This window comes from Chenopodium album, chromosome 27 (assembly GCF_948465745.1).
Source record: "Chenopodium album chromosome 27, dcCheAlbu1.1, whole genome shotgun sequence".
Taxonomy (NCBI): Eukaryota; Viridiplantae; Streptophyta; class Magnoliopsida; order Caryophyllales; family Amaranthaceae; genus Chenopodium; species Chenopodium album.
In genome coordinates this window covers 33,369,472-33,392,604 of record NC_137860.1, presented here as the reverse complement: position 1 = coordinate 33,392,604, position 23,133 = coordinate 33,369,472, and the positions used below count along the sequence as shown (strand labels likewise).

The window sequence follows — 23,133 nt, the reverse complement described above, 5'->3', positions numbered from 1 at the left end:
TTTGAATTATAATTATACTTAATTTTAAACAAATGTACTAACGTAACTCACTAGTTGGGACTTGGGAGAGCAATCATGGCTTTTCATTTAGGAATTACTTCCTCTGTTCTTTTTTACTTGACCTGTTTCTTTTACCACGCTTGCCAATGCAAAACTTTAACGATCAATAACTTGAATTCCCCATAAGTAAAAATTATAAAATTTATATACAAGTATTATGATAGTATTAATTAAGACGAATTTAAAAAGATCCCACATGAATATGTTTTTTCTTATATATTATTCACAAAAGACGGTCAAGGAAGTGAATAGTGTAAGAGTCAAAGCGGATCAAGTAAAAAAGAACGGAGGAAGTAGGTCATTAGGATAGAAGAAGTCAGGGTTTATACTGGTTTGATAGTAAGCTAAAAACAAAATTAGGAAATGAACATGGCCGGCTCTTACCATGTGCAACATGAGCGGCTGCAAAGGGCCCAAAATCAGTGGAGGCCCAAATTAGTATAAAGGGTTATTATCATATGATGTTGTTTAGCTTAATGGCTGATTTGTGTCCTTGCTGGAGGTGCCCAATTCGATTCTTAGGAAATAGTATTTTTTGTTTTGATAATACTACACAATTCTATAAACCTCATATCAGCTCCTTAAATCTAGCACCCAACATTTCAATACTCCGCTTGATAGAAAACCAAACCTAGCAGTTATCATAATTAAACTTCCCCAAGTATTAATTGGGGTTTACCGGTACATGATTTTTACTACTTTTTGAAAGCTTATGATAGAGATTGCTTACGTGAACAAGAATTGTACTCATAAATGCTTCTATCATTTGGAAAGGAAATGTTACAAAGCATAGCAAGTACATCTGAGCAGCTTTAGGAGTGTCAACAACCACAATGGTCAAGCTTACAAAGGAAGGAAAGCTCAAACTACATACCAATGCAATCAAGCCAATACTCACAGAGCAAAATATGAAAACCAGATTATAATGGTGCTTGCAACCCTTAGACAGGAACACCTTTGATGAAGTGACACAATTCACGTAGATGAAAAGTGGTTCTACTTTATTTCTATGGATGAAGGCATAATTCTACAATTACCTTTTTCGGGGGGTTCTACGATTACCTTTTAAAGGGAAATCACCTGTTTTGACAAGTTCATCAAATTGCATACACCCAAGCATACCACAAGCAGTATAAAAATGCAAAATTATCACAAAAGTAGCCTGCCTAGCCTTCAATGCTCAACATTAGATTTGTGCCTCACCACCATCACCTTCCGGAAGTATTACCAGAATTCTGTTAATGCCAACCATTAAGTCTCTGTTGTTCAAACCGATGGTAAAGAATCTCCTCCTACGATCAAAATAATCGAGATAGATTTGATACAGAATCAAAGCAGCATTAGAATCATGTCCCAACTCATCAATCACGGGATTAAGGTAAAACATCGTGACTTCATCAAGGTTATGAAACAGCAACATGTCAGCTAATCGAAGGTATGCAATGATACGAAGTCTGGGATCATTCTCACGCTCTCCAAGAAAAACAGGAGTATATCCTTCACCCTGGCGCCTAACATCAAGAACAGGACCGAGAACAGCGCCTCGTAAAGGTGGCGTTCCCGGCCGTTCGGGAGAACTCTGGTAATCAATCTCACCAACATCGTCTTCCGCCATGATTGAAAACTGAAACAAGATAGTTATAGGTTTAATAATTAATTTAAAATCATCAAAAGTGCATATCCACCATCCAGCCAAGATTAAGCCATTGCAAAAATCATATTTGCAAAAAACAATTGCATATTTAACAATTGATAAACTGCACATTATTTAAATTATCATGGAGGAATTGGTAATCAGGACAATCAACTGAAAATCAAATACATTCAAGTATGCAACCTAAACTTCATTTTAACTAAAAATCAAATACAACAGTGAATACGAAAGGTTTGAATATCAGTATAATCAACAACTTACAAGGTAAAAGACATTCTAAATTCAATTACATTTGACAATCGACAAAACACAGCTATGTTTTACCTTAAATTAGTTAACCTAACTTGATTTAAAATGCAAATTCTCAATTGCTACAAAAATATAAGCATTGCAAACTAATAAGCAACAAAATTAAACCTAAAATTACTTATGCTAATCGAAAAATAAAGAAATTGAATGTATTAATATCGTTAATCTAATTTAAAGTGAAAAAGAATCAAAAATATAATTAATCAAGCATCAAAACTAAGAATATCATAAACACAAATTGAAATTGGAGAAATGGAAAAGAGCTTACTGTAGCAGATACAATTATGCCTCCATTGTTGATGTCTTGATGAGCTCTGAAGAGAGAATATGAAAAGAGATTTGAAATGAAAGAGGAAATGAAAATGGGAGGGAACAAACTGAGGGGAAATGTTATATATATACACGTAATTACGTAGTACGAAGTATATGGAAAGTAGAAGGTGATTACCAATTTATTTTTTTTTTTGTGCAAAACGAGAGGCCAAGCCCCAGAAACCAAAACACGAGAATAAAAGCACTACGGTGGAACGAAGCGGGACATAGCCACTCCAACCACATCATTACGAGTATGTAAAATACGACCTAATTCTAAAGGTGAGACTTGAATCAACTAAAACTTGTTGTTCTGTGTTACTCCTTGATTGGCAAGCCAATTGATGACTCTATTAACTTCACGATAGATGTGCTCCACTTGTACTTCCCATTCCACTTCTGCCAGCAACTTTTTACAATGTGATATGTCATGCACACATTCACCGTTGTACTCACTCGAGCTATTAAAGATTTGGACCAGAGCTTGATTATCAATTTATACTTAAATGAAATTAATTTTACCGAACTAAACTTATTTTAATTGAAAATGGACCTTTTCTTTTTTATTTTTTTAACTGGGGTGAATGGAACATAGTCTAAATTTTGACTTTATCGCCCTGAATATAAATTTAATCATTTTTTTAGGAAATAAATTTAATCATTTTTATTTAACGTGAAAGCTTTTTTTTTTTTTTTTGAAAGACGTGAAAGCTATTTAAATGTAAGTTTTAATCCAAAAAAAATTGTACTACCCCGTTACATATTATTTGCAACGATTAGACATTTTTCCTCTCTACTTTATGTCAAATCGTTGCAAATAATATATAACAGAGGTAGTATTTAAATAAAGTATGTCAAAATACATGTACTTGTATACTATTTTAAATTCTGCATATGAATCGTATATTTCTAGCTGAAAGTTATATCAATATCTGGCTATATGCCTATATGCATATGCTAGTTTGCAACTCGTGTTTTTACGGTGAATTACGAATTATAGCAACAAGCTACACACTTTCTCGTATTCTTTGAGAATAGTAATAAAAAAAACTTCATTAATAGAAAATAGCCAAACGGTATTTACAAGTTTACAACCAAGAGAAATAGTGCATGTTATTTATGTGAATGTGAAACATTATTGCAACTGAGTAAAAGATCTCCCTCCGTTCCACAATGATGTTCCTGTTTTGAAACTTTGACTTTTTTAAGAAAGAGAGAATCTTCTAAATTTCTCTTAATCTATAAGAGCAAATATAGTCATGTGGGATCTAGTTTGATTCGTCTTGGTGAGTAGATTATTAATATCTAACTTTTATAATTTTTGCTAGTGTGAGATTAAAGATATTTGCAGTCAAAGATGGGTAAAATTTTGCATCGATTTGCGAAACAAGAACATCATTATGAAACGGAGGGAGTATCATTTACACAAGGCAATAATAATATATGGAGTAGCTTGAGGCTACCAGGCACCAGCAGCTCCAGACGCAGCTTAGGTTCATTAAGAAGTTGGAAATTTTAACACTGGAAGAGATAAAGATTAGCTTTAATTTCTTTGAAGTTCTATATTACTAGCTTGTTTAAAGTACATACTTGTCTTCTAAATTCCTAAGCAGCAACTACAGTACACCAAGCAATAAACTCAAAGTTCCCACGGATAAGAGGATGATAGATCGTGACAACGTTAAGACATATTTATTGACTCAAAGTCATGCAATGGTAGCCATCAGATCAATAAGATCACTGTTGAGCACGCTGGACCCTATGGCCGCCGACAGGTTTGTCATCTTCATCGTATGCCTCCTGCTGTGCCTGTGTCTGCTTAAGAGAAAGGATCGCTGCCAATGCTGTAACTTGATCAGGGTTCAAAGAATCGCTTCCAATGCTGTAACTTGATCAGGGTTCAAAGAATCGGGGAACTCCACTGTGAAATGGATGTACATCTTGCCCTGAATGGCCTCCAGTAAATTGGAATGCCCTCATCATCAATTGCCTTGCATTGATCTGCTCACAGATACCAACAATTAAAGATGACAGTAGTGATTTGGGATGATCAGAATTTGAGACTAATTGTAATTATACTATAATTCATTCAATATATTCGTTGATAAAAGGTCTAATTAACTTGAACATATCCAAAATGATACTAACCAAGCTTGATAACTTCTCCTGGGTTTGATTTGATAAGAAGTTGCCTTCCAATTACAAAGCACTTGCTAACACAATTACAAAGCACTTGCTAACTTATTTGCTAAACAGCAATCAGAGTTTCTTGCCTTAACAGAAACTACCTGTACAACAATGTTAACCAAAGAAAAAAAAGGGTCTAGATTAAAGGATGAACAGTTAGAACAGCTGAGGACTCAAGGAGAAGTTATTTTCCAATTCATTGAATTGCTTCGAGATCTTAGCCCTGCAAGATGGACACATGAAACCAACTGAGTCTGGCTGTGGTTCAATATCAGCGATCTCATGAGAGAACTCTACCCCGCACCAGACACAAACAGTTGTAGTCAGACAACAGCGAGCCATTTCTTGAGAAAATTCTGATTGAGATTTCAGAGGGTCATCAAGTCCTAGTCCTAACCCTATATTATTTCCCAGATCCATGGATACATCATAGAAGGAAATGGAATCTTCCCGGCTCATAGCATTGTACTTGTACATCTGAGGTTCTATGACATCCAGCTTCAAGTAATCAAGCCCATTGGCACTTTCGAGATTCTGATCAAGACTGCATATATCTAGTCCAGCCTGCTGGTAAGAACAAAAATACACAATTAGTCTCTTTTTCTAAACAAAAAGCAATGCAAACATTTATCACAACATATCCACAGGAAGAGAAAGAGCTCAGCATGGCAAGTAAATTGCATAATGGAAAAAGTAATGCATGTCAAAGACCAAAACGGATACGTTTGGACCTTATATAGCCCAGATTCCACAGTCTCAGACCGATAACCAGTTAACATCCGTTTCACAATTGATCCAAAATCCATCACATGCAAGTATGCAGCAGCCAGACATTAGGTATGCAAAACAAAAAGTAAGTCCAGATAGCAATACACTCAGCAATACAAGTCTTAACATTTCCCAAGGCTAGGAAGATTGAGATATCAGAATTAGCTGGAGATCACAGACATCAATAATCAGGATTATTACCTTTTCAAATATCTCATCAAATGTTGATGAAGAATTCACTGGTACTTGAGGCGCTGTACAGTTCGATGCATGCTTATTACCAGAAATAGTAACAAGATCACTGTCATAATTTTGTGCATGTTTGGGCTCGGTCATATGTACATCTAACTGAGTCTTTTTGCCAGAAGAAACATAATCAGAAGATTTCTCATTGCACCATAAAGGATGGATATTAGGCAAATCCTCATCGTCAGCAACAGTATTATTGCATCTACCATTACAACTGACATTTTCAGCAATGCCACTTTCAGCAGCCGGTGTCATTGTTGTTTCAGAGCAAGCATTCTTCTCAGAAGATACTATATTGCAGATAAAAGATTGCCGCTTTATCTCTCCGTCGACAATGGACATCTTGCTCATCTTAGCAAGTGGATTTATATTCATAGACAGAGTTTCATCTTTTCTTACATCTTTTTCTATTTCACGTTCATCAGGACATGTTGCTGGAACGTTGATATCTACATCAGTCCTAGGTATTTCTCTCATCTTACCCTGTGGATTCAACTCTAAGGATACAATTTTGTCTTCGCCAATGTCCTCCCCTTCATGACCACCTATCAAAGGATCTAAGTGATTGGCATTTGCATCAGTCACTGACATCTCATGAACTCTATTGCATGATGGATGCAGTTTTTTGGATGACAGTTCACCTTCCTCAGAACCATTTTCCCTTACGGTATCATTATTAGGAGAAGTACTTGACTTACCACACACCATCTTACAGCGATACAACTCTCCAGCAAAAGTTTTCCCTTTACTGCAGCGTTTTCCCATAGTTACTTCATCATGGCAAGAGTTGCTTTTAGACATTTGGTCAGTATGTTGCAAATTCTTAGCCACACAAAGCTGATCAACAGTATTAACACTGAAAGGCTCTTTCACAAACACTGGACCATTGTAAGGCTGATTTGAACTTTGAGCAATTTCAACCAAAGCATCCACTCTTGGGTTGCTGATGCCGGAGGGCAAACTCTCCATGCAAGGAGCCCTTGCATGGCCATTCAAATGAATAAGTAAATCCTTGGGTGTTTCAATAGAGCCCTTAACATGATTTCCTACATGGCCTAGATAGCGACGCCTTTCTTCAAATACTTTAGGACAAAATTGGCATCCATATTTTCCATCTTTCATTATTACTCCATCTGACACAGATAATCCAAGTTTACGTCTCCTCTTCTTCTGGCTGTCAGTTTTTCCATCTTTTATTACTTTATCATCCAGATGCTGGCAGTCAGTTTTTCCATCTGTAACAATTACTTTATCGTCCAGATGCTGGCAGTCAGTTTTCCCATCTTTTACAATTGCTTTATCTTCCAGATGTATATCAACACTGTATCTCTTTGTTGTCTTTTGGTGAAGCGTGAACATGTGCTGCTTATATTTATCCCTTTCATCAAAACTTACATTACATGAGCGACATTCATAAAAGTCACATATGCGAACATCTGCTAAATTCTCAATGCCCAAAAGTAAAGCATCAGTCTCATGTTCAATAGGTAAACATGCACTGCGTAGAGGTGAATTTGAAAGGTCCATCATGGAGTTGCCATCCTCAGAGATCATGCACATATGCTGTTGGATAGAAGCATACTCAATTAATTCTACCGTAATAAGCAACATATATGGAGTATATAACATCAAACTTGCAGAAGATTAGAACTTACATCGACTGAATCTACTGTTTGAAGTTGCTGAGATTCAACCCTATTGTCCCTCACAAGTTTAGCATCATTTATCCCAAAGTAAGATTGTAGATATGATGATACCTCCTTACAAGATGAAAGTTGTTCTCCTGTTGGACTGCAATAAGATAATAGTGAAAAATAAAAAACAATACTAAATAGGATCAATATCCAATAATCCAAACAATGTGATGGACAAGATCATTCTATCAATTAAACTTGATTGAAATCGACCATATAAAGCATGCTATAGACTTCATGTCATTGATGAGAATCAGACAGTGATTCAAGCCGCATTATCAATAATCAATCCCTGAAAACTCTTATATACACCCGGGTTGCTCATTTGATGAGCAAATACGCACTAATCATCCATAATGAGCAAAAAAATACCCTTGGTTCACCTAAAACTCGAGTGTAATTAACACCCACCTAATCCCCATCTTAAAGCTCATTATGCCACTCTTTACAATTCTTGGATAAATCAAAGTAAACTTTAGAAAACAATGAAAGAGACTTCACATCAATGCTAAATTACTAATGCATTCTTCACCTCACCCCATATTCCAATTAATACATCAACAGTAAAAATCAAGCAACTGTGGATTGATAGATGATTTATATAAACAACACTCACTAACAAAAATCAACTCTTAAGGCAACTACACACACACACACACACACAAAAAAAAAAAAAAAAAAAAAAAAAAAAAAAAAAAAAAACCCAACAACAACAGAGTAACAGAATTCAGCAAATTATAGGGCATTTAATCCAAATTCCATCAAATTAATTTAATCCAAAAATCATAAAATAAAAAATACTGTTAATTATATATTTTTTTTTTATTTTTTATTAAAGCCACATTAGTGCAACAATGATATAGACGAAATTCAATCCTGTAATTGTTACCACCCCAATTCATATAATTATACATCCCAAAAAAAAAAAAAGCACAATGTATTATTCATGCATGTCAATTTTCCGCAAAATTCACTTAAACCAACATAAATTTCTATTACAACCGAAATTTCAGGAAATTGGAAATGACCGGAAAAAAAAAAAAAAAAAAAAAAAAAAAAAAAAAAAAAAAAGAGAGAGAGAGAAAAAATTACCTGAGGTAACGACGGCAATACGGGAAAAATTGACCACCCTTGCGACGCAAAGCGACGATAATTTTCCAACCAACCGGCAAAGCGTCGCCTAACAAAGAAGCGTCAACCACCCTTCTTTTCTTCCTTCTACTACACCAATCACCTTCAATGGCACCCAATACCTCCAACAACTCCTCCTCTTTTACTCTTCCTTCCGCCATCCTCCTCAACTCCTCCGCAAATGGTCCGCCGTCATTTTCTCTCTCCTCAAGCGCCGCCAAATCAACCACCACCCCATTTCGATTAACAATCTCAACCGTCGCATTCTCATTCTCCTTGTTCCTCTTGTGGGGCCCATCATCAGGGGCAGAATCGTCAAATTGGAGGCGTTTCTTAAGGGACGAAACGATCATGTTTGATTCGAAACGTTCCTTGTTGAGGAGAGAGAAACGGTGGCGGCGAGGGTGAGGAGAGAGAGAGTAGGTTTGTTGGTGGGTGCTTTGAGATGGGTTGATGTAGAATTTTGCGGCGGAATTGGAAACGGTGTCGTTTGATGGGGTTGAAGCGGAGAGGAGAGAGAGTGAGTGGAGTTCTGAGTGAGTTAGGGATGACATGTCAATGGGAATAATTGGTGGGATGATAAAATGGTGGTTGCCACCTTGTTCGGTGGTTACCTCCATTGCCGGCGACGGCGGTGGAGGGGAGAGAAAGTGTGTGTGTGTTGTGCAGTGTGCAGTCCAGGTGGGAGACGACAGTGGACACCTGGATGTTGATGCTTGAGAAAAGGAGCTTTTTATAGAGGAGAGAGAAAGATGGGTTGATTGAGTTGAGTGTTGAAAATTGTCAGTTCATTTTCAGCGTTATTTCTTGTGTTGTGTCTGAATTGTAACCACCTTCGGTCTCCCCTCTCCCGCACCTCTATCCCCAATTCCCGACTCACTCTCTTTTTCTTTAATTTCCGGAGTAGAGTAGATTATACATTCGGGTGTATCTACATCGCCGATAATAGCTGGCTCACTATGTATCTCTTGGATAATATGTGTCGTTTATTATATGTGCATGTTGGTGATTTGGTGTAAGATGGATTGTTGGTAATAGCCGACTCATTTTGTTTCTCTGTCTTATACTCTGGTGTATCTGAATTGTCGGTAATAAGTGACTCACTCTATATTCTCTTGGAATTCTTACATAGATTATACATTTGGGTGTATCTGAATCACCGGTAATAACCAATTCACTCTACTTCTCTCATATTCGACATATGATTTTTTTTTTGGACACGGACATATGAATTATACATACATGTGTAACTAAATTGTTGATAATAGCCAAATGAGTATACCATGAAAACGAAAAAAAGAAAAAAAAAACTTGAATAAGATTATTAAATACTACGTATATCATGTTTTGATTTTGGATTTATACTTATTGTAATTTGGTCTTTTGCACGTGTAATGGCGATATTCTTTAATAAAGTAAATACTCGTATTTAATTTGCACGCGTGCTTATGACAAAATAAATATTGTCAATATGTTTCATTTAATGTTGTAATCATCTAATTTGGCAAGTCTCTTTAGCTTAAAAAATTTATCTTATTGTTTAAATCTCAACAAGTTTTAGAGGAAAAACAATAGATCGTATTGACTTGCGAAGTAAATATATAATGGACAACAAAGGATTAAAGAGTACAATTTTTTTAGGCCTTTGACCTCCCAAATCCATATGCATCTCATCAATGTTATGTTGCATCTAGTCTATAGCTCTATATACGGAGCACATCATAACATTTATGATTCTATTAGTTCGTAAACACGCCTAGCTTTTGCCACACGAGACAAACAATCGGGCACAATCTAGCCTTATGCATAATAAACTAAAAATAAAATATTTAGAATAAATAAATATTTATTACACACTGATGATTAACGTATTTTTGTCATGACTTTTAAAGTTAATATTATACTAATTTACTGAATCTATTTAATATGCACGTAGTATTAGATAAGTGAAGGGGGGTGACTATGGTGTCCTCCCAACAATTCAAAATTTCAACTGGCTTAGAAGGAAAGATGAATAAATGACTTTTATATTTACAATTGAAATGGAAATTAAACATTTAACAAAGTAGTCACATTTGGCATGGTAAAATTTGGTACTAACTATTCAAATAATTGCTATCAATTAATGAATTTTTATTAAGGAGATACAATCATTGAATCACAAATAAATGGAATTCTAACAATTAATAAGTTTTTATTAAGAGATTACAATTAAGGAATTAGCTCAACTTTGTGACTAGATGTGAATAATTGTAGCTAATTATGAATATCAGTTTTTTCCATCCTTAATCTCACAAGTGCATGAATATCACAACTATGTTTATGCTATGTGTTATGTTGATTTTGAAACTAGGGATTATATGTAATCAAAATACTTACAATTTACTATTTTGATACAAGTAATTTTTATTTTATTTATTTTTTTTATAAATTTTTTTAAAAGAAATTCTTTGACACATTCACACATCAAAAAAACTTGAAATACACCGTATTTTTATATAGTATTTACATGAAATATAAACAATTCTTAATACTGATTATAAGGGCATGTTCTGATTTACTGAATTGTGCTTAGCTGGACTGATTGAAGCTGAATTGAAATGAATTGTTTACTCCCTCCGTTTTTAAAATACTTGTTCCACTTTCTTTTTTCGGCAATTTTTAAATAATTGTTCCATTTCTTTATTTGAAAAGCTTTTACAATATTTAGTTAATTTCTCACACCTAGTGGACCCAACATAAATCATATTTCTATTAATTTCATGTTCTCACTCTTCCAATTTTCTTCACTACTTTTACTTTATACAAATTTTTATTCTTCCACCTACCGCACTACCTCCATATTTTATTCCTTTCTCTTAAAACTCCGCCCATGGAAAAATAGAGCAAGTATTTAAAAACGTAAAAAGTATGAGAGTAGCAAATTAAGAGCTGAAATGAACTGATTAGAGCAGAATCGATAACAGATCCCAAATATCAGTACCCATTTTAAAATTACAGAAACAAAAAAAAATTCCCAACAATCAAAATTTCATGATCATATACTCGTAACTCATAAGTCATAACCATATCATTCTTTCAAAAAAAAAAAAAAATAGTCATAACCATATCATTAGATAAGATAATCCAAAAATAACCGCAATAATTCAAAAATTTTCATAACACCCAAAATTATGTTACCCGCTAAAAGAATAAAAACGACGAAATACGATTAAGCTAAACGGTTTTCGTCACTTTGCAGTTCAACAGCGACACTTTTCTCCCCACTATCACTTTTAACAAATTCACTAAAAATTAAGTCAATTTTTCACAGTAGGAGATTGAAATTCTGCAAATTTCCCCTTCAATCGCCGAATCGTCGAATCGCTAGCTTCAGATTTCCTCTAATTGGTAATTTTCTTCTCTCTAATTTTCAAATTCTAGGGTTTTGTTTTTGTTTCCTGCTGAATTTTTTGGTGTATTTTTATGGATTTTGTTTTATAATTAGGTTAAAAGTAGGTATTAAGGTAAGCGTGTTCGTTAAAGGGATTAGAAACTTTTGTGATTACATCAAGAGATGATACTAGTTAATTATAGACCCGTTTCTGTATATTAAATTGAAGGAGTTGGGTGGTTTTGAAAGTAAAAACATGATTTTTATGAGCTTAATTGTTGTTAAAATTGTTGAAATGTGGGTGCATTTGTAGGTTGTTAATGATTAGGGTTTATAGTGACTAGTGAAGTTGGAGTCGAATTAGCGCTTGCAAATTTTGAGTGAAATATGGCATTGTGAGTAATACAGATTACAGACCATACGGTGATTATCAAGTGGATGTTCTAGATTACGAGGGGGATATTTTGTGTATTGCTAGTATTTTGTAGCACTTTATGCGATTAGCTTTCAATCAATCAAAGCCTTAATCCCAAAAGTGGGGCGATTAGCTTTGAACTCGGAAAATTTGTTGAAATCTGGAAGCCTGGAAGGTTATATAGGCTGCAATATATATTAGTTTTATTATGCAATGGGAATGAAATTTATGGCTGAGCAAGATGTTTTACATATTATATCAGCAGAATATGTGATGAACATGAAAAGGAAACAAGTATGCTTCCTTAGTTTGCAAATAAATGTTATGATAGTGTAAGTTAGACTAGTAAGGTGACAATTAAATCCGAATGAGGTAGTGCGTGTTAGCGTTGCTTCTTGGAGCTACTATCATAGACTCTTAGTATCATTTAGTGGTTTTATAATGAGGCTTAAGAATCGTCTACCTATTTTTTATTTTTTTCCCTGTTAACAGAATGCAATACTTGGGTAAGTAGGCTTAGCTGGATGTTCGTGTTGGCAATTATCATGTGAATTGGGAAAGTTGTGAAATACTGCTAATATGTCTGGTTATCTATAGTAATAGTAGCAATTGTAGCAGCTGCAGGGGTTTGAGGTTTTTGCTTTTTACAACAGTTTGTGATTGTACTTTGAGTACGGACAACATATTAGTACTAATGCATCAGCAATTGTTAGTATCACTAACAATACAATGATGATTGGCGCTACCTGAGATATCATGCAATCTGCATTCTTATAGCTGCATTAACAATTTGACTATGGTTGTTTCAGCAGAAGCGTAATGTGCTTGATAATATAATGAGTTATCGAAGTAAAAGAACAAGAATTGCGGCTACCCCTAAAGTCAAAGACACAAAGATTCGATCAGTGGAAGATGTTGTTGCACAGGTAGTCCAGGATGTTGCTGCCGCAGAAGCGCAAGATGAGGAGACCCTACGCAGTTGCAACCAGAGCACAGACCAAGCTGCAATGAACCAGCCATCCCAAGCTACATATACCCAGGAAGATGATGTTAGAGCCAACTTGCGAAAAACATCAGCAAGAGAGCCCCTTGCACCTTCGCCAAGCCAACCATGTTCCACTGATCCATCTTCCCGTTTTAGAGCTGGACGTAGGCGATCCATACGCTCTAAAGATAATGGTGCTCAGCCAAACCATGGTGATGCTCCAAGAGGAGCTCAAGCTCTCGAGACCCAGCTTAGCTCAAGCTGCAACACATGGATAGATGATCCTTCAATGACTGAGCCCAGACAAGCTACTACTACAGATGATGTCAGGCCTAGCAAGAGAAGTGTAGCTGAAAGACAGTTCCATACACCTACACCAAGTCAACCGCTTCCTGCCGATTCTCCTAGCCAACTCAGAGCCTCAAAGAGGCAGTCATTTTGGGTCCAGGAAGATGATGACGAGCCGTTTCAGCAAGGGTTGTCACAAGGGAGGCGCCCAAAACCAGCTAAATGGAGTGATGATATAGAATTTGATGACATGGAGGAGGTGGAGATGAGGGGTAATACTTTGTTGCCTGAACTTTTTAATAGATGATTGGCACTTTTGTAGAGTATTCGTGTCGATAGTTTAATTTGCAAGCTTTCTCTTTTTGGTTTTGTTCTCCCTAAAGTTTAGTTGCTAAGATTTTCACTGTGCCTATATGTTTTCTTTGTTCCTTAGTTTATTACTTTGTATAATAGATTCAGTATGTGGTTGGTCAGTGATAATACTCTACTAATGTGTTTGGGTGATGTTTATGTTTGTTTATTAGAGGCTTAGAGCTTATAAGGCAGAAAACATGTCGTCTGACTATGTTATATTACTCCTTCCTAGTAGGTTTGCCCTCTTCTTTTACAAATTTTTTTAGGCTGTATCTAGTTCCCATAAACTATTACTTCCTCTGCCCAATGAATGGTCTTGCATGTCTTCCCTGTTTGACTCTTTAAACATAATTCTATTAGGTTTCCAAGATTTAATCTTTTCAAATACCTGTCGCCCTTACACTGTTATTCTCTACTTGAATAAATGTAGTGTCATCTTGGAGCTTGACATTTATATGCTTGGCTCTCATTTTGTATCACAGTCAGTGTACTGTTCTATTATTGTTATAGTTGATTATTTTTTACTTTCTTTTGGTGGATATGATTAGAAGAAAACTTTCACAAAAAACTGCCTTACAAGCTACAACATTTTTAATCTTCCTACAGCATAAAAGTTTTGGATCAACAATCCTTTATTAATTAGTTAAGGTTATAGTACTAATCCCTAAGATGTCATATGTTTGATATTATTGCTTAATTTTTGAATTTGCACTCGTAATGGACTGATTTTCTGCTTCTATATTTGTAACTAAATGGACAGCAATTAGATTGAAGGCTTGATGATTGTTTGATTGATTGAAAGATAAAAGCTTACAAGATAAGTCAATAGCTTGAGGCTATTACTCTCAAAAGGGTAACTTGAGGCTACCAAGGTCTAAAAGGTCTAGACTCATCAAAAAGAATAACATTCCCTTTTCCCCCTCTTTCTTATACGTCCTCCGTTTTTTATAGGATGCATCACTTTCTATAAATGGAAGTTCCAATTTAGATGCATCACTTTCCAATTTAGTTAATAAATTCTCTCTATCTCTCTCCTATTAAATGGGCCCTCTATATTTTCTCTCCACTCCAAAAATTGCCTAGGAGTCCGCAATTACAAAAGTGATGCATCAAATAAAAAAAGGAGGAAGTATATTACAAGCTTACTACAAAAAGTGATTCTCTCTTAATTGCTATTTGTCTTTTACTGACAAAAGGATCAAGCCATTATAACTTCAGGTTTCTTGTTGTTGCCTCTTGTTGTTGCTTCACGTCGTGGAACATTAATGACTCTTGTCTTCACTTCCCTACAATGGTTTGCACTCCCTGGTGGCCTCTGTGTTGCTGCAGCTTATGCCTCCTTGTATATGTTTGGATTGGTGGTGCTGGTTGGCTTGGGCCACCTGAGTTCATCACAGCACGTCTGTGTGATTTTTTGAGCATTGTCAATCATATTTTCTGATTATGTAAATTTATGCTTGCAAACAGTCTTTTTTTGGTGTAGAAATTCACTAGTCTATACCTTTGGACAAGAAATATAATAATTCCACATCTATGAAAGGAGACAATGAAGCATTCGCTTATCGGGACCTTAACCAATCACATTTAATAGACTAGACTAATGGGTAGGAGTAGTGTGGGCAATGCATAAATGGCTGCTAGAATTTGCTTGAAAAGGAAAGAAGCCAATGAGTTGAACTGAGAAATTCTATGTATAGAGGAAACTAGTGAGAATGAGCATGGTGAGTATTACTGAGTGCTTTTTTAAGCTTTATTTTACACTTTGGCAGAGAACAAGCCTCTTAAGAACTTTTTTTCCCAATCTTCTGCAATACCAAGCATTTAATGCAAATGCCCATCTTCTTCTTCCTTAAATTGCCTGCCCAAATTTCCAGTCTACTATACTCCCTGATTTGATTATTATTAGATCTTGAATAACTAGTACAACAAAAAAAAAACCCCATGACAGGAAACCTAACTCACTATTGTTCTAGCTGGACAACTGGAGTTTGTATGTTGTATTCTAATTTTGTTACATGTGTTTGGTTATGTGATTCTATGTGGATTTAATTACAGGATATTGCTGTTTGTAAGCTTGATGTATTCTAGAAGAGTTTTTTGCCTTTTTTTTTTTATTATTATATATTTTATATTTTTTATTTTGCTGAGTTATAACTCAGATTAATCTATTTCTAAACAGATCTGGAAGGGAGGCGTGGAAAGAAGGGAGGAAGAATTCTTCCTCGGCATGTATGGTCTCTTCAACCTGGTGTGAGGTTTGTGGTCCCTGTTAATGCATTAGACCAACCAGTGAGGAAGGGGGGTCATGTGCTTGTCAAGTTCCTTGGGGATGTAGCAAGGAATGGTGAGCTATGTCCTATTGGTGAAGTGAACTGGCATAAGGTGCATAAAGATTGTAAAGCCAACATTATAAACTTGATTCGGGTAGGCTTGTCATATTAGAATATTACTCTTATCTTTCTGTTCTTCTGTAAAGCATCCATATTAATTTTATTATCTCACTGTATTGCCTTTGATTGAGTTGTGGTTTTAGGAAAAGTTCGTGCTTCCTGACCGAGACGAAATTGACAAAAGCATTCTTAAACATGTGGGAAAGAAATGGAGGGCTTATAGACATGAGCTTAAGGTGCAATTTAAAAAACCTGACAGAACACAAGAACAAGTGTCCAGCATTGTGCCAAAAGGAGTGGATTCTACCCAGTGGTTTAAACTTGTGCAATACTGGTTTTCAGAGAAATGTCAGGTACTACTTATTATTCTTTGTCCTCACCTTTGTTTTTTTTTTTTCTTGCTAAGCGTGTATTCATTTTATCTCAGTTATTGTTGAGTGGGAGCTGAATTTTGGTATCCAGTTGGTTATGGTACCTATAAAGTATGTGTTAAGGTCTATATTATGCATATGGATTATTACTAGTTTCTTTTTCACAGTTCCTATCTGCCAAGGGAAAGGAAGCACGGGCTCTTCAATCCCATCTTCACACTACAGGTGGCAAAAGCTTTGCTCGGATGAGAGATGAATTTGTAAGTTATACGAAGTATATATTATCTGAAACATGTATAAGGAAGCAACATATTATAATTGTTTAGTTATTCTCGTTTTTAACTTACTGCCTTATTGGTGCATAGGAGAAGACACACGGAAGAGAGCCAGGAGCGTTGGAATGGTTCGCTCAAACTCATCTGAGAAAAGATGGAACTTATGTTGAGGACTCTTCCAAAGAATTCTTGGTATGAATCTGCTAATGATTTATAGTGCAGATCTGAACATGAAAGTTATTTTCTTAGGTGTACTGGAGCTGTCAGCTGTTGGGGGTGTTGGGGGGGGGGGGTGGGAGAATGTGGAGTGTGGTCAGTGTGAAGAGGAGCTGCCAACTGACATTAGAAAATGTAGTCAGGGGAACCAGGCTTGTCATTAACATTGATTGGGTAGCTATAGTTTTTATCTTTTTCTCATGCTTTCTTTTTGTTTACCATTATCCATATCATAAGTTTGGTTCTGCTGCAAGTTTTCTACAGTGACTCTCTGTTTGTGAGTCGTGATAACTGATAAGTGTCAATTCTGTTAATTTAGCTCATATTGCACTATGTTGGGAGTTGGGAGGGTAAATTCAAGGTGGCTGCTGGCCAAATTGCATAGAAATTATCCTGTAGAGGTGCAAGGAAGTTGATTCAGGTGTGAGTGATTTGGGTGGAATTAATCATCAACATCAAACATGAAATGCTGATGCCTACATTTTTTTTTTTTTTTTTGACGTTTTGGGCTCTTCACATCCTCGTAGGCTCATAGCAGTCTTAGTCTCATATTTATGACCTGAGTATTTTTATCATGATATGATGTTGGAGTATTTGAGTTTGCTCATCAGGATGTCTTGATGAAGTCAATGGCTGGAAATTGTTTTCTGGAACCAATGACTAAACTGGCATAATTTAAGCTAGGGCTGTAATCATATTAACTAGCGAGTTTCTCAGGCGATGCACTGGTTTTTTTTTTTTTTTGTTTTGTTTTTTGTTTTGTGATTTCTTGTCTAATAATGAAAGTTTGACATCATAATGTGACAAATAATTGCTTGATATATGAAGGAAAATCTCTTTAAAGTTTTGGATTTAAAAATAGTTTATATTATTATGATTTTTGTAATGAATTGAGGTATAATATTGCTTGTTGCAAAGTACTTTGTATTCCAACTTAAAGGTGTTGGAGAGATAACTACTTGTCTAACACTTTTAAAGATATACATTTGTAAGACTTTATTACCTTTTATAATGAAATATTAATCAATGATGTCATATTGGAATGATGGTTAGAATCTTGCTTTACATTTGAATGGTCACATGTTCAATTCCTATCAACAACAATGTTTACTTGTTAAATTGAAGGGTTAGACATGAATTTGAAGCCTTTGCCTAAGAGGAGGGTGCCACGTGGCACATAAACTCTCTTAGGAACACTTTAATATATTTCTTAGATTATCATGATTGTAACTAGGCTCACAACATAGAGGTTTAACCAGTTTATGTACAACCTAGTAAAGAGCTTTCTTTTCTTTATTTATAATTTTGTTGTTGTTTTTTTGTTTTGTTTTTTTGTGTGTTTTTTTTTTTGTGTGTGTGTTTTTTTTTTTTTTTTTTTTTTTGAAGTGAAGAGTGAATACCGATTCTGGGATTGCTACTCCAACTCATGAGCTTAAATGAACAAGCTTTTATTTGATTTTTTTTACTGTTTTAATAGGATGCTGCTGCAGCCCTGGTTGCTCAACGCGGTTCCACCTCTTCTCCTACAGAACGCATTGCCATTGAGAATCAAGTTTTTAATGAGCTCATGTACTCCGATGACGACGAGAGATGTCAGCGACCTATTGGATATGGGTTCGGAGTCAATAGGAATAAATTGTTTGGGGTTGGTGGAGAGTTGAGAAAAAGAGGATATTTGGCATCGGGTACTTCCACAGAAGTGGGGAGTGGCTCCCGAAATAAGCTATTTGGTATTGGAGCAGAGCCAAAGAGAAATAATTACTCTACATTAGATACTTCAAAAGAAGTAGAGAGGTTGAACTTTGCGATGGAAGCTATGAATGAGACCAATGAAGTTATGCAAGCCCGAATTCAGATGCAATCTCAGCAATTGAAAATGCAATCCCAGCAGTTGCAAATGCAGTCCAAGCAGATGGAAGGATTGCAATTTCAACTTCAACAAGTAACTTCTTTGCTGACCAAGTTTGGAGTGATGCTGAACAATCCACAAAATGATCCTAAACGCAGAAGGGTTTTTCGTCAAGGCCCCAATACCATGAATGCACAGGTATATAGCTATAAGCTTTATTTTATCTCCATGTTCTACTTTGATTAATTGCATATAACCAAATCAGGTACTCTGTCTCTTTCTTATGTATTTCCTAAACTTTTGTTCTGGGTAGATTTTATAGACTATGAGTTCTTATTTAAAGGGAAACCCATATCTTTAGAAGTCATTGTGTTAATGAAAGTTGGTAAAGTTGCATCAACCAAAATGTTTATTTTGTTACTTTCAGTTGCAAATTTCTTCAACTGCTAATAGAACCTAGTGTGAATGAATGGAGCTTGGACTTGGGATTCTGGGAGGTAAAATCCTAGCAGGCATGGTTGAGAAGGGAAGAGTGCTTCATTGATGAGGAATCAGGCCTCTCTTTGGCATATGCTTAAAACCCAATCAAATCCTATTTTGGACAGGGCCTAAGAGAAATTAGACACCTCTTTGGCTTATGCTTTAAAGCCCAATTGAATACTGTTTTGGACAGGATTGTAAGATGTTCTCAAACATGTGTAGCTTACCCCTAACCAATTAGAACATTTATAGAGATTGCTTGACTTGTTTCTGATCTAGTTATTTTGAGATTCTTTTTACTTTGGGATTCTTACATGTCCTTGGAACTGCACTATCATCTTCCTTGGTTACTCCTGAATTAGGTTTTAGAGTCTATGTAAATGTTTGTTGATATTTCTCAATCTAAATTTATAAAGACAAAATGAAATGATAGAGAGCAAGGGAAATCAAAGAGAGATGGTTAGGTAGCTGCCGGTTTTCCTAAGCTGTTCAGAATGCAGATGAGCTGAATGGATTATATAGAGAGAGCTGGAGGCTTAAAATTTCTGATTGTCTTCATTAGTCTATTTTCTGTTCTATTAAAAAAAAAAAAAAAAAGCATTGAGTGTATCTAGCTCTAGGGACACCCAGGTTTATAATGGATTTTGCACGAATTCTCATCTTTTTCTTGACTATCTACAACATTAGGACTTAAGTTGATACATGTTCCATGTGCCTTTGGTTTGCATGGACTTAAAGCTTACTTGTATTGAAATGTTCACTTTATGCAGTAAATTATTCTATTAGTCCTATACTCTCCTTTTTTATGCTGTAAAAACCTGTAATTTACCTAAGGAGTTTGGAATAAGACCCCTTTGAAACTACACTACTAAAATTTAATCAATGGTATTCTCCTGAAGTGAGCTACAAGGATTATGTTCACAAGTAGGAACTAGGAAGTATGCTGACATTTTTTTATACCTTGAAATGTCCCTGTTGATCCTTACAACAATATTGTCATTTTTTTTTTTTTTTTTTGGAGTAGATAATGATGGTCACAGTAATTTATGATCCATCTTCTGACCATCCTAACTTGAGTGGGCTAATATACTTGTTGACTCATTTTGGTATCCTTGGTAATTATTAGGTAGGGAACTTGGGATGGTAATCAGGCGGTTGGATGCGAATACCCCCTTCCCCGTACCCACCACCCATGATCAGTACAGATTTATCACCCACCATACCCACCACCCATTATAGGTACAGATTCATCATCCTTACCCACTCCACTGCTTAATTGGATATCCACTACCTATTTAATCTACCCCAACCCTATGTTACTCGGACTCTTTCATTTACCTCACGTGTCCGTGTCGACACGACTCGTGTCAGACACCGACACTTGGACACTTCATTTTTAACTAAAAACGCAGTTTTTTTCGAGAAAATGGGCGAGTCCGATACTTGGACACCCGTGTCTAATTGGACACTTCATCCGAGTCCAAGTAACATAGCCCCCAAACCCCCCCCCCCACACACACACACAAATAGTGGATATTCATTTATTATCCATCCACTACATGAAATTAAGGCTGTGAGGTTTCTGGTTTTGTCCTGGATAAAATTGCAATTCAAAAAATTAAACTAAAAAGAAGTATTTATCTAACATTAAAATTGATAATATAATTGTTTTAAATGTATGGGTAGGGCAGGTGGATGTTGGGCAGGCAAGATTTAAACTCCACCACCTACTACCCATGGCAGCTACAAGTGTATTACTTTTAACATGCACGCCAACACTACCAACCATTCACACTCTCATACCTATACAGCTACACTTGCCCCAACTAGGGTGTGTGGAATCCACCTAATCAATTATTCATACCCGCATACCAATATACCATCCCTAGGACTAGGTGTCCCTCCAGGCCTAAATATTAGTTAAAAGTGGGTGTTATTTATGCCTATAGTTTATTTTCATTCCTCCTTATATCCCAGTGTCGATGGAATTTCCTTAATACCAGTTCAGTCATAATTAACTCTTTCATGCGTGTTTTACTTCTACATATTTGAAGATATCTATTATATATGTAGTCTTCACATAAACAATTACCTCATCAATTTCAACCAATGTGGCAGCTGTTTTCTAGTGGGCATAACAATGGTGTAATGTGTGATAAGGTGTTTTTAGTTGACAGTTTGCGAGCCTTTCATGCTTCCTGTTTGAAAGAATTATGATATTACTTTGAATTTTGAAATGAGTTTTCTTGTCCAGACAATCTGTGGGCTATGAAATATGTGTTTCTTTTTTATTTTGCATTCTGCTGTTTTGGGTGGTGGCGGATGTTTTCAAAGTGAATCTAATGAAGCATGACAAATATGCAAGTCTTGTTTTTGTGCTTGTAAAGATTTAGGATGCCCTGTGTAGCTGTTTGTATTTTTTTTATAAAATAATATTTGGTAGCTCAATACAGACATTTAGTTCACTGATTTTTGTAGACACCTCAAAATTTAGATATTTTGTGTGCTTTGAGTGGTTATATGTATTCTATTCTCTAATATTATACTGTGCATGTTAACATCATATGTCACTGATTTGATTTGTTTTAATGGGATATAATAGGGTCATTCTCCCTTGTTGTTTATATGTTTGTTTTTCTAAAGTTTTATAGTACCTATTTTCTCACATGTGGAGCCATCTTTAATCTCCGCTATGAAAATAAGAAACTGATATACTATGGTAATCAAATAGTGGACTGAGTCAATGTTTCTCAATCTGTTTTGAAGGTTTCGGAAGCTTCATCTGAAGATACTGACAGTGACTCTGACAGTATAGAGTGGGACTGAGATCAGTGAGGTAGACATCTGCTGCTCTAGGCATAGGACTTTCATATACAAGTATGTTGCTTCTACCTTGTATCTCCTTATTGTGACATTAATTGATGTGTATTTCCTTATTGTGCTAGGGCGGTCATACGTTCATACTGTTTAACTATTCTGTTTATTCTTTCCTGTCTGTCATTGTCTTAAACAAAACCCAAAAAAGTGTTGTAATTTATTAGTGATATATTCCTTAAGACTTCAATTTCAGAAGTAACTCTTCAGCAGGAATGCTATTGTGTTGTATATCATGAATTTTTGCCCCCCTGCCCCACCCTTCTTCCCACCCCCACACCAACAATTTGCCTTTCCTTCAGCTGCCGAATTTTGTGCAGTTTATAGTAGTATGGAGTTAGATTATGGTGAAGTTTTCAGGAAGCTGAATCTTGTGAGTTGTGACTAATGTAGGTAGTTGAATAAGTAGTCATTTTAGAAGCTTTATTTTGGAACTCATAGAATGAATGCTAAACAAGGGGGGAAGCTACTAAGAGGAAAATATTTTGGTAAATTTTAAGTAGACTGATAATGGTTCTTTTCCATTAGGCCTCTCACTAACTTCTGAAATTTATTAAGATGAAACTTCCAGGCCTTGTAACCTACTCTGCTTTCCATTTTCAGTTCCACGAGCTCTTAGGAAGAAATTACTCTCCCTCTCAAACACAACAATGCTTTCCAAAACATAGAGACGAGGTATACAATAATCCTATTAAAATGTCCTTTTTCTTTTTATTTTTTAATTTTAAAATTTTTTACGTGTATCACTTTGACTGATGTTATTAATCTTATTATCTTACTCACATAACTAATACTAGTTTTGATGATTTTATATTTTAGGAAAAATATATTTTTATGTGTGATCTTGTTAGATTCGTTACAATGTATACTTTCATAATGTCAACTTATTATAATTTTCA

General features: G+C 35.5%; 2 protein-coding genes across 5 annotated transcripts; one reads left to right on the top strand and one right to left on the bottom strand.

Moving 5' to 3' along the window:
- Window positions 1-3,891: 3,891 nt before the first annotated feature.
- Window positions 3,892-9,115, bottom strand: LOC145620891 (uncharacterized). Of its 2 annotated transcripts, none has more exons than XM_081675615.1 (5): window positions 8,326-9,115; window positions 7,195-7,330; window positions 5,492-7,102; window positions 4,484-5,089; window positions 3,892-4,336 (listed from the first exon to the last, which is right to left on the bottom strand). In XM_081675615.1, exons 1-4 carry the CDS (start codon window positions 8,982-8,984, stop codon window positions 4,679-4,681), a joined length of 2,817 nt encoding a protein of 938 aa, XP_081531741.1. In that variant the 5' UTR covers window positions 8,985-9,115; the 3' UTR covers window positions 3,892-4,336; window positions 4,484-4,678. The 2 variants fall into 2 exon arrangements, with proteins under 2 accessions (XP_081531741.1, XP_081531742.1); XM_081675616.1 differs by having other exon boundaries at window positions 4,484-5,086.
- Window positions 9,116-11,568: 2,453 nt separating this feature from the next.
- Window positions 11,569-23,082, top strand: LOC145619502 (uncharacterized). 3 transcript variants are annotated; one of them, XR_014108133.1, is made up of 9 exons: window positions 11,569-11,754; window positions 12,965-13,697; window positions 15,959-16,203; window positions 16,313-16,522; window positions 16,708-16,800; window positions 16,906-17,007; window positions 18,509-19,078; window positions 22,127-22,237; window positions 22,838-23,082. XR_014108133.1 is itself a non-coding variant. In XM_081674204.1 (8 exons), exons 2-8 carry the CDS (start codon window positions 12,989-12,991, stop codon window positions 22,184-22,186), a joined length of 1,989 nt encoding a protein of 662 aa, XP_081530330.1. In that variant the 5' UTR covers window positions 11,569-11,754; window positions 12,965-12,988; the 3' UTR covers window positions 22,187-22,450. The 3 variants fall into 3 exon arrangements, 2 of the variants coding, with proteins under 2 accessions (XP_081530330.1, XP_081530331.1); XM_081674204.1 differs by lacking the exon at window positions 22,838-23,082 and having other exon boundaries at window positions 22,127-22,450; XM_081674205.1 differs by lacking the exon at window positions 22,838-23,082 and having other exon boundaries at window positions 12,962-13,697; window positions 22,127-22,450.
- Window positions 23,083-23,133: the final 51 nt, after the last annotated feature.

What these genes read in the sequence shown, in the direction of transcription:
- LOC145620891 (XM_081675615.1), bottom strand. Translation starts at nt 8,984, where the DNA reads ATGGAGGTAACCACCGAACAAGGTGGCAACCACCATTTTATCATCCCA. An exon ending in TATTGCCGTCGTTACCTCAG is followed by an intron (nt 7,331 to 8,325) that starts GTAATTTTTTCT and finishes ATCTTATTGCAG; the next exon opens with TCCAACAGGAGAACAACTTT. An exon ending in TTGATGAGATATTTGAAAAG is followed by an intron (nt 5,090 to 5,491) that starts GTAATAATCCTG and finishes TGTTCTTACCAG; the next exon opens with CAGGCTGGACTAGATATATG.
- LOC145619502 (XM_081674204.1), top strand. Translation starts at nt 12,989, where the DNA reads ATGAGTTATCGAAGTAAAAGAACAAGAATTGCGGCTACCCCTAAAGTC. An exon ending in ACATTATAAACTTGATTCGG is followed by an intron (nt 16,204 to 16,312) that starts GTAGGCTTGTCA and finishes TTGTGGTTTTAG; the next exon opens with GAAAAGTTCGTGCTTCCTGA. An exon ending in CCAATACCATGAATGCACAG is followed by an intron (nt 19,079 to 22,126) that starts GTATATAGCTAT and finishes TCTGTTTTGAAG; the next exon opens with GTTTCGGAAGCTTCATCTGA.